We start from the raw sequence: 16,686 nt of genomic DNA on the forward strand, positions 1-16,686 counted from the left end.
GAAATCCTCCTGCCAACTGTCGAATCACTTCCTCTCCAATCCTCCTTTGCTGCTGCAACCCAGATCTAGATTTCTTTGGCTAGAAATCTGTCAAGGCAGTGACTCCCTCTACCTCGGCTCTGTCTCCACAGACACTGTTCTGCACCAACAGAAACAGCGTCCCACCAGCTCCTCAAATCGAATCTACTTTGCTTCCTCAACCCCGGCAACTGACTGATTCAAACCTCTCAGGCTCTACGCTGGCCCAGAGAGTTGACGCAGTCACTGCGTGGGATCCTCTCTAGCTCTGCATCACCCTCTGCAAGCTCGAAATGCTGACACAGGCACTGCATGAGCCTCTACATAACTCCTCTAGCTCTACGTCACTCCTGCAGTTGCTCCTCTACCTCCGAAACTTGGCAGAAGTACCTCTATCCAGAGACAGATATTTTGACAATTCCAGCAACTGATCAAACCCCATAGATGACAACTGTTGTTCCCAGTGCTGGGTGGCGATGGCTTCTCCAAGCTCTACATTGGAACTGTGTCACCTCCTCTAGGAGCTGTGTCACCCTCTAAGTGAGCCTCTCTTGCTCAGAAGTCGATATGATGAACTGTTGCTCTCTGCCCCACCGAAAACCCCAGCGCTGCCGCTAAGGGACTGCGTCAGCCCTTCTAGCTTTTGCGTCCCCTCTCTAGAGTTGTGTCGTCTCTCCTGCTACTGCTCTGCCTCTCTACTATGTATTCTCGGCCTTGGACTAAAGTCCCTCTGCCGAACTGCCCCTCTCTCGCTGCAACTCAGATCACTTAGCTTGACTTTCTCAGCAAACCACGCCCGAGAAAAATCGAGCTCCTTGATCTCTGGGTATGTCTCCAACTAATCCTCAGGCCTCCTCTTATACTTTTCCTGTTGATGAATCAACCACTGTGATCTAATCTCTAATCAACGGCTAAGATCAAAACAGGCTTGATCCTCGTGACTTAGAACCTTATCACACATATTTTTACTAATACACATTAATATTTTTATTTTCCTAAGTTTAGACTTAGGAACTTATTAAAAATATTAATTATTTTAATAACTCCTCATCCATGTGGAATTTCTCCAAACGATTTCCAGGTTCTGGAGATCTTATGTATTCTAGCCCCTCCACAAAATTTCGGAGCTAGAGCACATCCGATGCTACCCAAAATCAACAGTTGTAGTATTGTCCCACAGACCAAACCATAGACAATCTCCCCAAGTCTTTGGGTCTTGAAAAATATGTAAAATTCCAGGATAAGCTTGGTGTAGTTAGTAGCTTGACCATTAAGAGAGGGTGCTAAAGTAGATATTAGCTTATAATGGTCAATTAGATATTAGATTTAGTTTTTAATAAATTCAATTTGAATTTAAGTTATTTTATGCTTTTATGTTTTATTTCACTTTATTGTGTTTATCATTCTATCCCACATTCATAAAGTTCATTGCCTCGAATTGCTTGTAATCCTATATACAGTTTTCACTTTCTCATTATAAAATACAATACAAAGAATTCTTTTGAGTTCTTGGTTTCTTTATGTGCTCAATTTTCGTAACATTACTCTAATTAATTCTCTATCATTTCACCTAAATTGCAACCATCAAAACTCATCCCAAGCAAGCACGGTGAGAGACCACACATCCTTGTGTCAACTCACCCCAAGAACTTTAGCAGGAGGAATGGCTCACCATTTTAAAAATGAAATATCATCACTAGTGTTGCTCATTCAATCGTGATTTTTGCTTGTAAGCACTCCTTGTTAAATTATTCTAATCCCATGCACCAGCCATATCTATTTCAATATCATTATTATAATCCCATGCACAAACATGTTTATTTCAATATCATGAATATAAAATTAAAACCACTAGAAAACACCGCACTCAATCAATTCGGTTAAACAGAATCGATCTTGTTATTCATAAACTACGTTATAACATTTGTGGTTCTTTCATTCTTGAATTATAAGACATGATGTGCATATTTCCATCTTCCCACTCTCAGGCACCAAAATTTCTCTATCAACTTTAGGAAGAGATTTATTCACTTTTATATTATGCAAAGACAGTGATTACTATGGAGAGCATTATATTTGATACCTCTTACAAAATCTTTCCAAATTCATATAAAACTTAACCATCTCTTATAGGTGGCACAAGCATACATGCAGACTCCATTGATAACTGAAGAACCAAAGAATGCCACCTCAAAGATGAAATCACTACAAGAAAACAAATATTTCTCTACCAAAAGGGCCAATCAAGATACCAAAAAAGGGATAACCTATTCAAACTCGCTAAGATTAATGGTTCAAACTTCAAGAGTAACAGCATACCAAGCTAGCATTATTACATGTAATGGAAGTGAAAAAATTTGTCGTGGTCCATGTAGAATGTTCCATCTGTAACTACACTACAAACCTCTAAAGGAAAGCGGTATAAATCGATATCCTATAATGTGTTAAATTGCTTTGAGCCATTCCTTATGCCAGGCATTCAACTCATTATGTTGGTCAATATCAGTTGGAAAACAATTGGCCCCATAATTTGACAAAAATATTACATTCACCAATAATGCACAAACTATATACTCGTTATACTTTAGGCCCATGTTCAACCATGTAACAGATAACCTTGGCATAAGAACAAGCAAATTGTGTACAATTGTTTCAGAGCAATGAGAATTTAAAAAAAAAAAAATATGAGAGCTTCCATGTAAAAAGATTGATCTTATACAAGTCAATTAAACATTGTAAGATTTTACATCACAGAAACTGCTAAAACAGTAAGAGATATGGCACAGACCAAGGACTCACTAGGAGTCCTACAAAAAAAGAATTTTCTCTCATTCATCGCATCTACATGAGACATCTAAATTCTCGTTTGATATATTTTGGACTAGATTGGAAAGAAACTGATGCAGATGTCCAATCAACAAACATCAAAGCATATTAGTCAAAGAAAATTATCATCTTAAATAGCATGGCAACTTGTGGGCTGCATCCATGCCAAGCCATTACAACCTATCTCAAGATTACTTGATCTGTCAATGTTAGGAGGAAACATTCCAATAACTTCAGTGACTTACACTAACACCACCTTCAGAACCTGTAATGTTAACTGCACTATTGTTTTTTAACTGGAAAGCACGGTGAAAACTCATAATCTGAAATACAATCATGCATCTACGTATATATCGAAAAGTAAAAATCCTCTTTCTTTATTAAGTACAATATAATAGAAGCATTTAGACAATCAAGAAATGATTTTACAATGCACTGAATCAAAATGTATACATGAAAACCAGAGCATGTCCTAACCTCCTTCAATAAAAGTCATATTTAACAAAACGAGTTTTCTAGAGAAGCTTTGACTTACCCTGCATGTCTCTCTCATCCTTTCTATCTGTTCTGGAGTCTTAATCTTCAAAAAATATGACCCAAATACACATTGTCAGCTTTTCATCAAGAACTCAGGAACAATTTAGAAACTGCTTTAGTTCTAGCAGCACAAACGAAAATAACAAAAACAATTCACCATAACTCATAGTAACAGCTAAATATTCTCCACACCTCAACTGTATTTTGTAAATCACTCTTTGGCTCCACTTTCGGTATTCCCTATAATAGAGTCATTCAACAATTAGCCTGAAATTTGCTTCATACAATGAACACCGGACTCAACATACTGACATAGAAAAATCAGTTAGCATGTCTCATTTCTCACTGAAAGAATTCCTAATGTTATGGACTTGACGTAAGAATAGTGCAGATAACTTATTCCACTCCATTTTTGTATGCAAATTCAAGGAACAAAACAAGTAATTGTCTTGGTAAACATTGGTAGAGTTCCTTATTCAGAATTATATGCCCCCACGAGCCAATGGGCATACATACAATGTTTTCATGGTACAAAAAGCATCAGCAACATAACACTTTATAAAAATTCAGAAACTTGGTGGCAAACATAACAGATACGTACATCATGTGCCCAATCCGGCTTTGCAATATTATCAGGAACAAGTCGCTTAGAGGAAATTGGATAAGGTCTCAATGGCCTGTCCATCCATAAAGGACATTGTTAGGGTTTGAAGAAACTATATTCTTCTAGAATGACACTTTCAAACTCAGCAATACAAATGCATGTAAAAGCAATCTGCACTAATGAAATCTAAACAAACTTCACCATCCTACATAGGTGTGATTTAGACATGCGGAAGACTTATCCATGTCAAATGTTTGACTTCAAATCAAATTAGATAATGTGGATAATAACACCTGAAGTTCCCATGAAAAGCATTAGAAAACAAGCTTTATCAATAAAGAAATATTCAAAAAGATGAGACCACAAAGGTTCCATGGATTTAATGGTTTGAAGTTGGAAAGTTGTGGGTATATACTGGCCTCTGATGCTCTCTAAAATTTAGGTGGACTGAAATTGGAGTGCACACTGCAGTCAGTAGGCTGTGCAGTGTCTGGGTGTATCTAAGTATCTTTTCTAGCAACCACTCTATTATTCACCTCAAAGATGAGAGTCGAGGAAGAAAATACAAGTGATGGAAATTTGAAAGACCTTTGTTGTTTACTCCAAAATTATAAACAGTTGTCACTGCAGATAATTCTCCATAGATAGCTGTGGGATAGCTTTTATCTATTATAAGGCCAAGGTTTCTCAGGGTTGTCCTTAGGAATTTCACCTTTGCAGTTTAGGGTGTTTTCAGTTTTCTTTGGGGATTTTTTGTAAATTATCTTTTCAATTTGGGAGGCGAAGGGGAGAATCTCAACCAGCGGCTATGGTTCTGCAGTACCCACTTCTTCCCAGTTTGGCCCAGACGTACAAATTACAGCCTTTGAACTTTAAATAAGTCCATATTTTGTTGTATATGTGATGTGCATGCATGTACATTTGGTATGTTGGAGCAAACTAGAAAGAAGAAATATCATCAAGAACTGAACATGCAAGGGGTAACATATGCCAAAGTCTCGACAGCTTTCACAGGATATATACCCACTAGAAACCAAAGTCACAAGACTCAACTTGTGATTGAAACTCAATTTGGATGGAGTGTCAAACCTGACTCAAACTAGGCAAAAACTCATGAATCAACAGAACAAACACTTAGCACCACGAAAATACAAAAACTATAGATTTTCAAGAAAAACAAAAGTTTTTATAGATTATATATGAAAGATTACCATGCAAATACATTAAATATAATGCAATAATAGCATATCCAAAAATAACAAAGTATATCATACAATGTAGTAATGCACAAGATAAAATCGCAATCAACAACTATATCTGTTATCGTTATTCATCCATGAAGTTTCAAAAAGAAACAACATCACCATGGAGTATTAAATGTTGATTTGGGGTAGCATCAGATGTGCTCTAGCCATGAAAATTGGTGGAGGCTAAAGCACATGAGATCTCCAAAACCCAGAAATGGTTTGGGCAAATTCTAACCGGTTTGGGAGATATTAAAATAATTAATATTTTTAATGGAGTTCCTAAATCGAAACTTTGGAAAAATAAAATATTAATGGGTGTTAATATAAAACTGGGTTAGAAGGTTCCAAAAGTCATGGATCAAGCCAAATCTAATCTTAGTCGTTGATTAGAAATTTAATCTCGACCGTTAATGGACCAACGAGAAAAGTATAAGAAGATGCTTGAGGGTTAGTTGGAGCACAGACCAGAGTGATAAGTCATTCATTTTGCTAGAGCAGGGTTGCTAAGCAAAAGTGAATCAATGATCAGTGGGGAAGGGCAGTGAGTACGAGGCAGAGAGGTAGGGACAATACTGGGAGACTAGCATAGAAGCAGAGAGAGCCAAAGCAGTAGTCAATCCAAGCTACGCATAGCCCAAAAGAGGCAGCGTAGAGCCCAGAGAGATTGCATCATCCACGCAGAGGGCAGAGGGAGTGGCGCAAAGGTTGCGCAGAGAGTCCTGGGGCTGACGCAGGTCAGCAGGAGGCTGACGCAGAGGCCAGAAGGGCTAGCGCTAAGCTTCAGTGGTACCGGAGAGGGTTTCGTGGGATAGGTTTTTTGAATACCTATTTCCGGATATTGAAGTATTGTTGTCGTATATTTTTCTCTGTCGAGTGAGCTGGTTTAGGCACCCAGTTGTACTCTAATAAATTGCATAATAATATAACCCTCTGAATAGTTGCACCAGTTTTCCCGCATTGGGTTTTTCTGAGGACAATGGTCCAAAAATAACGGTGTCACTTGTGTGCTTGTTTTCTTTCAATTGATGATCTGTAGATGTTGATACTGTACTTGTGTTTATTTTCAGTATTTACATGGTAAATAACTTGTTAAGTAATTAAACAAGTAGGAAGAAATAAACCAGATAGTACAAGAAAAATTTATAACGGGTTAAACTTTGAAATTCCAACATTAAACATGATTCATGAATGTCAAATGTCAATAGTGCAGACTCAAAGTTTAGAGTCAAATCTGAAATCACAGATTCATATGACAAAATTTGAAATATGGCATAAACAATACATATTGTTGTCGCACAAAATGTCTAAGCACCACAACAACGCTCAGAGTAAGGGATAGCACTCTCATCCTTACTCCGTTTAGACTCTCTCTTAGACAAGTCAAGGGGGGTAGTCCCTAAGGTGAATGAATGAAGATAGCCTATGGAATAAAGGCTCTAGGAGACCTAAAGATGAACAACTTGATGAATGCAAACGAGTCCTAGTTAACCGAAATGGATAAATCTAATAAAATAAGACACAACCATAAGATAAAAATGATTTTAGACCAGTGCTTTTATATTCAATTAACCATAAACTAGATAAAAACAAGTTATCCAGAGCAATTTCTAAATATCATGAAAGTGACGATCATGAACGATTAAATGTAAATGCCCAAAACTTTATCATGCAAGATATTCTAAATACCATGAAGAATTATGAAACTTAAACAGTATACGATTCTAGATTTAAAATGATTTTCTTCAATAAGCCAGATCTAGAATTTATCTTTCTCCTATAGTCAATCTTTAAGTATGATTCTACAACATTAATCGCGCTTGACAATAGAGAAATCAATACCACAAAATTTAAAAATTTACACAAAAAAAAGACACCAAGGAACTTTAGATTTAGAATTTAATTATCCCTTAGGTAAATTTTTAATGTGCTAAGCTTATGAAGCAAAGTTAAAAAAATAATAATAATGTGACCAAAAATAAAACTCAAAAGAACTTAATTAAATTTAAATTTTTAATGGGTCGTAGGCCACATAAAAATTTTAAATAAATTTAAATGGGAAAGTTTAAGTTTTGCATTTAATTTATTTCATTCGCAATTTCAAAGTCACAAAAAATGAAAACTAAAAAAAAAAAAAAAATATATATATATATATATATATATATATATGTTTTTATGATTTTATGTTTTTGAATGTTTCAAGCAAAATCGAAATAAAATAAAATCATAAGCTATGACAAAAACCAATGCAAAATAAAACAATTAAAATTAAATCGAAATAAAACAAATTGAAAAGTAAAACAAATACAATGAAATCAAATTTTCTTTTTGAAACAAACCTAAACCTAACTCATACATATGAAACAAAAGGGAAAAATCAAATTTGTGTGGTGTGTGCAGGTGTGGTGGCAGCGAAAGGGAGCAGCTCGAGGGAGGAACTCGGGCAAGAGCAGCGAGCTGGGTTGAGGGACTGCAACGATGAAGCCGCGGGAGGAGAAGGAGGAGCTCATGAGCTTGATGGGTAATGAATGCAAGATGAATAGGAGAGAGCAGCAAGGGAAATGGAGCTCGGGCAGTGAGGAGGGATGCACTAGAGCAACTTTGCAGGTCGGATGAGAGCAGAGGAGATGTGAGCTGCGGAAAAGAAGGGATGGACTTCGAACCAATTAGGGAGGACGATCTTGCAGGGCTGAGGGAGCTGCGACAAGGGTTTTTTGCAAGCAAAATGGAGGAAAAGAGGGTCACGAAGAGGGGTTTGGACACGGGAGAGTAGGGAGATAGGGAGCGTTTGGAGGAAGGGCTCGATTTGCAGGTCTGTGAAGAGGGTTTAGGCAGCGAACAACAAAGGGCGTGGGTACAGAGGGAAGCTTCGAGGGCAGCAAAGAAATTCGAAATTTGCAGCAGGCAGTTGGAAAGCCCCAGGCAGCAGAGGAAGATGAAGGTTGGAATAACGGAGGGATAAGGGTTTTCTTAAAAGAAATCAAAATTTTTTGCAACAAAAAGATTAAAAAAAACCCAGGCAACAGCCTGGGCAACCAACGGTAGCCACAAAAAAACCCAAAATAAACACAAAAAAATCGAATTTCACAACAATATATTTTTATGCTTCAAATTTGGCCTTGAAACCCTTATAAAAATTTCCAGATCTTACCCTTTAGGGCCTAGATCTGGCTTCAAACAGGAATTCTCTTTCAGATTTGTACCTATAATGACAAAAACGAAACACCGAGAAACGATATATACAATGATGAAATTAGAATTGAAAAATAAAAATAAAAAACCTAGTAGAATTACAATAATTACATGTTGAAGGCTCTAAGTAGCAAGATCTATCATTATGCTGCACAGAAATTAAAGGATTTTTAAATTTTAAAGGAGGTGCTAACTCGAAACCCTCATGCATTAATAAAGCAAAAAATCTTATGATAAGCCCAGGATTAATTTAGCTAGGCTCTAACGCCCGAGGATCTAAAATCAAGATTTCCCTGTGTTGACCTCTACCGGTCAACTACCCATGCAGTACACCCCCTTTTTCTTTGCAAGAAAAGGGCAGCACCTGATCAGCATGTCCGTGCCATCCAGCAGTCATCAGCAGCTTGATCAATCTAATTGTAAACCCAGTCTGCATGTATTAATTGTAAATAATCTTAGCAGATATGAGTCGTGTATGTGAATTGCCTAGGTGGACCTAACTTTCTAGTGGTAATCTACGTCCCGGAAGGTTTTTTGTCTCACCGATCCATGGATCGGCAGAGTTTTCCTTCAAACCTGACCCCAAAGCCGGGATGCATTTTGTCATTAGAACTTTAGGAGAATCCTAGTGTGTTAATCTGCTAGATTATAGTTGTGTCGCAGAACTGGGTGATTTGTGAGGGTCTGTATTAAGTGGGTTCGTCCCCTTAAGATGTAAATTTGTAAATGTCATGATGTAATGTGTCTTGAGGGTCGAAAAATGTTTTAAATCCCCTCATGAGTCCTAAGTCCTAGGTCCTAGGTGATGTTTCCGAAGGCTTAGTTCGATGATCCATTTTAAAATGAATAAAAAAATAAAAAATTAATAAAATAATTAAAAATAGAAAAAATTAAAATAAATAAAAAATTAAAAAATAAAGCAAAAACCCTAACTAATAAAATAATAATATTTTAAGTGAATGCATGTAAAATATTACTTTTTAATAAATCGACGGATGAGATCAAGAGATGTCTTGATCCTCATCAACGGTCGAGATCATTTCAGCATGGATCACTCGAACTAGCTGTTGGAGGCATTTCCTTTAAGTAGGGTGCTAGGGGTCATTTTCAGATCATTCGATCTGTGAGTCTGGTACTGAAGAAGCTCTATTGTAAATCTGTTTCTGGTTAATAAAAGAAGACTTTGGGGTCCATATCTTGCTAGTGTTACTCTCTTGAAATGCTGTGAGATTGTTTAATTTTCTGCATATTTTCTTTTCAGCCATTAATAATAGCTTTTTTGTAGAGTATTGTGGGCACAGGTATCTTGTCCACTTGCTAGGGTTTGAGTGCTGTTAGGGTTTCTGAAGTAATGGCAGGTATCTCCATTACTGTTTGAGATCTAGCAGCATTTTTGCCCTCTTTATTGACGGTTGTTTTGAGCTGTGCAGAAAGCATTTTCTGAAGGAATTTTGTGGGCGTTAGGGGAAGTTCTCGGCTGAACCAGCCAACTCCCACGAGCATTTTTTGCTGAGCCCAGTTGGATTTGATCCTGGGTTTATCATTCAGTTTATTTTTAATTTGCATGAGAGAATTTCTGAAGTTCTTCACATTGAAAATCTAAAATTTCTGTTTCTTTAAAAATATTTCCGTACTTATCGTTGAATCTGGCTGTTAAGGGGCCAAATCTGTAAATTAATTAGCTGTTCTAGGGTTTCAAATTTTTCCTTTATGCAGTTTTGATTAGGGTTTTGTCTTTTTTGCAATTGCAGGACTGCCATCAAGGTTGATACGCTGACACACTGTGCATAAGCAGCAGATTTTAGCGAGAGGCATTCTTTGGTTGCTGGTTTATATATGCACGAATCTCAGTTTTTCGTCGTCAGCTTCATTGTATCCACACAATCAGGCATTGAAACTCTGCAGTAAGCCGTCAACAAGTGATTTACATCAAGCAAGCCAATTCTGCCGCCGACAAATTCTCTGCATAACCAAAAAAAAAAGAGGGTGATTGCGTGGGCATAACAAAGCCAGGGTTACGTCAGGTCACGTCTCATCGTTCACGCAGTTGGGACAAGGTGATAGCGTTCCATGTAACTGGAGCTTCATCATCCAGCGCATTCGGTCCAGGTTTTCACGTCTTCATAGCAGGTAAAACCGATTCTGCCTTTCGTCCAACTGTGCCTTCGAATCCATATTTCTGCGACGGGATCGGGTTTTCCTCATTCACGAAGACGGAGCAGGTAGAATCGAATTTATTTTTTTTGTCTGTCATATTTGCGTTGGATATTTTGTGGAATGCTTCAGACTTATTAACCCGCAGGCATAAGCTGAGCCATCATCGCATTGAGTTTTTTTGGTTTACGCCATATCGTATTGCTGGGTCACGTCTCAGCGTTTTCCCTTTTAGATTTTACGATAGCCCAGTTTCATAGCGTAAATTTCCTTTCAGGGTTTTCGTTAATTCTCGTTTCAATTCGGCTTTTCTATGCAATACATGCTTAAACCTTGGCTGCGTTTTTATCCGAATTGGCAATCTGTTCTTCAAATAAAACTTCGACCTTTGAATCTTGGCATGCATTGAGTCTTGGCATTCATCAATCTAGGGTTCAGTCTTTTCATTCTCGTTGCAGATTATCTGATCGCGTTTTTTTTTCTTTGAGCCCGTCATCCTATTCACTATTATATTTTATCATGCATAAAAAAAGGGCAGCGTAAATGTTAATTAGGTTTTAATTTTAGGTTTTGTCTATTAAAGTTTTAATCTTAGGTTTTGTTAGATTGACTTCAGCGTTTTTGATTTTTGGTTTTTCAATTTTTTCATAATTGCGTAGATTGAAATTTGGATTTCATTTTAACTTTTAGTTTTGCATAGTTTTTATTTTATGTTTTAGATTTTAGTATTTTAGATCTTAGTTAGATTTAGATTTTAAGTTTTAGTTTAAATAAATTTTAGGATTTTTAAAATTTCGTTTTTATGTAAAAAAAAAATAAAAAATGCAAAAAGATTTATTTATAAATTTTTAGGCCCTTTTTTATTTTTATTTTTATTTTCATATAGTTAGATTTCTCGAAAAATTCGAAAAAAAAAAAAATATATATAAAAAATATTGCGGAAATTTTATTTTGCCAGTTTCAGTGGTTTTCATGCTATATCTTTCATGCTAAGATCTAAATTTTCAAGTCGAGATGCGAAATTGATATCTGGTTAATGGTTTATGATTCGTGGTGGTTTAAAGCATTCATCTTTTTTTGAAAATTCTCAATTGCTGGATATCGTTTTGGTCATTCTAAGAGCATTGTGATTTAGCTGATGATAGATGATTACTGTTCATGGTCCATATTTTTTATATCATTTAATAAGTAATCGTTTTAACCACAATCTCTTAAGGCACTGGTCTGTTAAATTAATCAAATCCATCAAGTGCTTTTATATCGTATCTCGTGTCTCCCAACCAACTGGTCGACAGTTGGTCTTCATCATCTCACAGGGACTACCCCCCTTAGCCACGGGAGACAGGCTTAAACGGAGGGATCGGGGATCAGAGTGACAGCCCCCGGTCTGAGGGTTGTCGTGTCAATCTGCGCGACAACACCCTGCAAAACTCAATCCAACCCCCAGCGACTAAGCAAGATGCCCTCAAAATTTAAATTATTATTCAAACCCCGGCGACTGAGTAAGATACCTGTACTCAAATCACTCTTTAGAAGCTACCATCAATTGCTTTAGAAAAAATTATGCATGAAAATAACACATCATATAGTATTCCCATGAAGAGTAACACGAGCAGAATTTAACCCCAAAGTCTTTCTTTATTATTCAGAAAAAAGATTACACCAGAGCTTCTTACTAAGCACATGATTCAAAGATCGGATGGATCGACTGACAAATGACTTCCTATTTAAAGACAAATCCTCCAACGGCTAGTTCGAGTGATCCTCGTCAAAACAATCTCAACCGTTGATGAATATTAAATTTCTTTTAATCTCATCTGTCGAAATATTCAAATATTGAGGAAATTCGAAATTTTAATTTAAATGTATTTTAATTAACTCAGAAATAGAATTTTTGAGTTAATTTCCTCAAATTTTTGACTTTGACTTAACCCCAAGGATCAAAGATTTAGAATTTATCAAAATAATTAATTTACTTTAGACCCAAGACCTTTTAAAATTTATTTTTTTAGGACCAACGAATTTTGCCTTTGGAGAATTTAAATTTACCTAGGACCTAGAGTTAATTAAATTTCTAGCTTATGATTTTAATTAATTTTTGGCCAGAAAATTTAATTAATTAACCTATGAGGGGATAAATTATTTTTTTAGGACCGACAAATTTTGCCTTTGGAGAATTTAAATTTACCTAGGACCTAGAATTAATTAAATTTCTAGCTTAGGATTTTAATTAATTTTTTGCTAGAAAATTTAATTAATTAACCTATGGGGGGATAAATTATTTTTCCAACCCTCAAGACACTTTACATCATGATTTTCATATTTTTTACATCATAAAGGAGAAAACCCATTTGTAATAGACCCTCACAGATTATCCATTTCTGCGACACAAGTATAATCGAGCAGACCAAGTAATTTGTAATAAAATTATCTAACCAAATAGTTAGGATTATCCCCAAATTACTTTTAAATAGACTCAATCTAGAACACTAGGACTTGCCTAAGATCCTAGTGACAAAATCCATTCCAACTTTGGGGTAAGACTGGAGGGGAAAACTCTGTCGATCATCTGAGAATGGATCGGTGAGACAAAAAACCTCCCAGAATGGAGATCGTCACTAAAAAGGTAGGTTTACCTAGGTTGTTACATACATGTCACGGTTCTACTGAGATTATTTACATCCAAAGTCACATGACACGAGGACACGAGACACGGAGAACACGTAAATACGAGTATTCAATACGAAACACAGTGACCTGGAAACAGGACACGGGGGACACGTTTTATATATATTTAATAAATATATATATATATATATATATATATACCAAAATAAAGTTTTTCATCCATATTAAATTGTAGGTTGCAGCTTATCTAATCAAATTAAAATATAATTACTTCTCAAAGTTCATAGTTCACTTTAAAAAAATAAATAGAATCAAAATTTACTATTTAGAAATTTGAATGTGATATGCTTGGTCTTGATTCTTGAATATTCAATGTTCATTGTTCATGTACAACTTACAAGCACATAAGAAAATAACTAAAGTCTAATCCTATTGATTTCCTCTACCCCTCTTGCGAGAAAATGCCACAGCTTTCCCTTTCCCTCTAGATGTAGATGCTGATGCTGGTGGAGTTGGCAATGGAGTTTGCTATGCTCTAGAAGCTGAAGAACTAGAAGTAGGAGCTATAGGAGGTAGACCATGTCCTCTACTGGTGGCAGGGGTAGCCCAGGCAGGTGGTGTCACCTGGAAACATTACAATCTCCCAATCTTGAAATCCTGAAAAACTGATAAGTCTGCTGCATTTTGAATGAAATCTAAATTCTACTTTCTCCATATGAAATCTAATGAGGTCAGAACCACTCTCAAACAGCCTGAGTCATTTCATGGTAATGTTAAAAATTGAAGTAAAAAGATGAAAATGAAGATTAAGGAGAATATCACTTTTACTTTAAGAATTTAACATTACCATGAATAGCATATCAATACTAGGGCCTAGACTTGATCATTAAGGTGCCTCACTCAAAAATTATTTGTTTCTTTCAAAAAAAATTGCAGCTTATGCGGGCAACATTTTCTCTCAACGGAATACGCGTTTTCCAGATGCAGGACACGACGAAAACTGGCAAATACGTTTTACATTTTACAGGACACGATGAAAAACGTTTTCGACACGTTTTAGGGCCGTTTTCGTTTTCGACACGTAAAATACGGGACACGGGACCTTGGAGGACGTGTCCTGTGACTTAGTTTACATCATATACATGCAAAATGGATTTACATTATAACAGGATGATCAGGCTGATGACGATAGTTGGACGGCACGGACACATCAATCAAGCGTCATCCCTTTTGCGATAAAAGGGGGTGTACTGCTATGGGTCGTTGACACGTAGTGGTCAACACATATAACAACTTCTAGTCAGCATGCAAATGTCAAAATCGCGAAAACCCTCACTAGTATGTTTCAGGTTGGAAATGCTTGTCTCAGAAATTTTCCAGAAAACTCCAACAGAAATGAATATGAATTGTGCACGACAAAAAAATGCCTTTATACACTTTCAATTACTAGTCAACTACCTGGACCCAACAAGTCTGACTTGGACAGAAATTGACCTACCCTAAATAGTTGAAAATAGACAGAACTCATTTCACCAATAGACCAAGCTGACTCCACCAGTCCCAAGTTGACACATTACGACTTGTTACTTTGTTGATGATTAAAACAAGGTCAATACTTATCACATCAAGTATGATGCTTTATAGGGGCACCTATGGTGTTCCTATTCTGAGCCTACAACTAACAAAGGCAAAGAAAGAAATCACATCAATCTCCATGAATGACCTAAAAATGAGTCTATAAAATACATAAGCATAGATCCATCTTAACCTAACACATACTAAACATCAAACATCATGTCTTTTCCATTTTATTTTATTATTGTGTATGTTCCACCAACCTCTCCGACAAGTTGTAAAGCACCTTGCTTTGCTCAATTCAATTACCTAGAGAATCTCAACCAAATGCCTATGGCCTCTCTAAGCTAAGTGTTACAAATTTGGTGTGGAGATGGAGTTATCAGCATAATGCACAGACAATGTATTGAAAAAAATAGAGTATTTGTTGGGAGAAATTATCCCAATTTTGTTATTTTCTATTAACCCATTTATTGCAAAATTCACGATAGATATCATTGCTCATTTGTCACTCTAGAGGGTCCCTCTCCATCTTTTGTTGTCGTGACAAGCAAAGAAGGGAAGTGAGCAGTTATTTGTGATCTCAAGGCCGTCATCCATGATTCAGCCCCTCTGGGATACTCCCACCCTTGTGCCAAATAACAGTGTCCTTCAACTATGGGGTATGTCAAGGGAATCTAGCCCACAATATCCATTGGTTGTTGGAATTGTGATGGTGCATTTTGGTCATCATGAGGTACACTTCATGATGTGATCAACACCAACGACCTCCTTTTCCTCACAGAGATGCACGCTAGCCCCAATCAGGTGCTACCTCAATCCATGGGTACCACTGGGCATGGTCATGTTGACAGGAGACTAGATCTAACAACATCAAAGGGTTTGGGAGGCTGGCGTGTCTTATACGAGACTCCCTCCAAGGTAGGGTTATTATGGTGTAATTGAATGAGCACGCTAAATTTTTGTGGGTTCAGTGCCATAAAAACAACTCCCTTCTCCAAGACAGCTACATTGCAGTTAGCTACTTGCCCCCAGCTTCATCGCATTTTGCAATACATAGTGAGATTGAGAAAGACCCTTTCCTCAATCTTTATGAAGACATCTACAACTATTCTACTCTTGGGGAGGTCAGCCTTCTCGGTGACATCAATGCTCGCACCAAAAATACTAAAAGGTACCCCTTCATGATAAATTTGAGGAAACACTTTGCCTCCAAGAGCTAGAGCTAGGGTTTTTGGGTCTTCATAGGAATTTACAAGACAGGAATGGACCCCTCACAAGTTATAAGAGAAACCTCTTGTAGTTGGGCAAATCCTATGGGCCATGGCTTACTAATTTTGAACGAGCTCCCTTGTTTTTCAGGCTTAGCTTCCCCAACAGTGGGGTGACCAATGTGGTTGACCATATCTTGGACAACCAAGGCCTTCTCCCACATATTCAACACCTCTCAATTTCCTGCCTTCCCCTAGCAGACCATGCACTCCTCACCTTGTCCCTCTCTACTTCTCATCCCCCTTCCCCAACCCCCAAGCCCACCCTGCCACCCCCCTACATCACCTTCCTTTTCAATAGGGATTATGTTGCATCATACACCATCCACCTTAAGGAGTTATTCCTCCCCATTTCCCACTTAAGGTCATTGGAGACAACCACAGCCAAATATGAGATAATTTCCTTGATCTTCATGAAAACAACCCTAAACTCCTATAACCACTCTACTCTTTGTCACATACATGAATCTAGCCTTGCCTCTTGTTCCATGAATCGGTGGTTTGATGATAAATGAAAATCCCTCCATAAGCAACTTTGTCTCACCCTCACACACAACCCATCTTCCTCCCCTCACCCCCACAAAACATATTATAACCTCCACTCCTTAAAAGCCTTTTGGCATGCCCTTTTTCCTCA

The 16,686-nt window shown here is 37.1% G+C and overlaps 1 protein-coding gene across 1 annotated transcript in view; it reads right to left on the reverse strand.

Moving 5' to 3' along the window:
* Positions 1 to 16,686, reverse strand: part of LOC149223542 (methionine aminopeptidase 1A-like) — a 212,673-nt gene that overhangs the window by 141,417 nt on the left and 54,570 nt on the right. The window contains exons 6-8 of the mRNA XM_089385870.1: positions 3,983 to 4,058; positions 3,574 to 3,621; positions 3,380 to 3,424 (exon numbers count right to left, since the gene is read on the reverse strand). Coding sequence (XP_089241996.1) covers positions 3,380 to 3,424; positions 3,574 to 3,621; positions 3,983 to 4,058 — 169 coding nt within the window. The remainder of the gene's footprint in view (positions 1 to 3,379; positions 3,425 to 3,573; positions 3,622 to 3,982; positions 4,059 to 16,686) is intronic.

This window comes from Pinus tabuliformis, chromosome Q (genome assembly GCF_031772625.1).
Source record: "Pinus tabuliformis cultivar Carrire ecotype Pingquan chromosome Q, CPIR1, whole genome shotgun sequence".
In the NCBI taxonomy this organism is placed as follows: Eukaryota; Viridiplantae; Streptophyta; class Pinopsida; order Pinales; family Pinaceae; genus Pinus; species Pinus tabuliformis.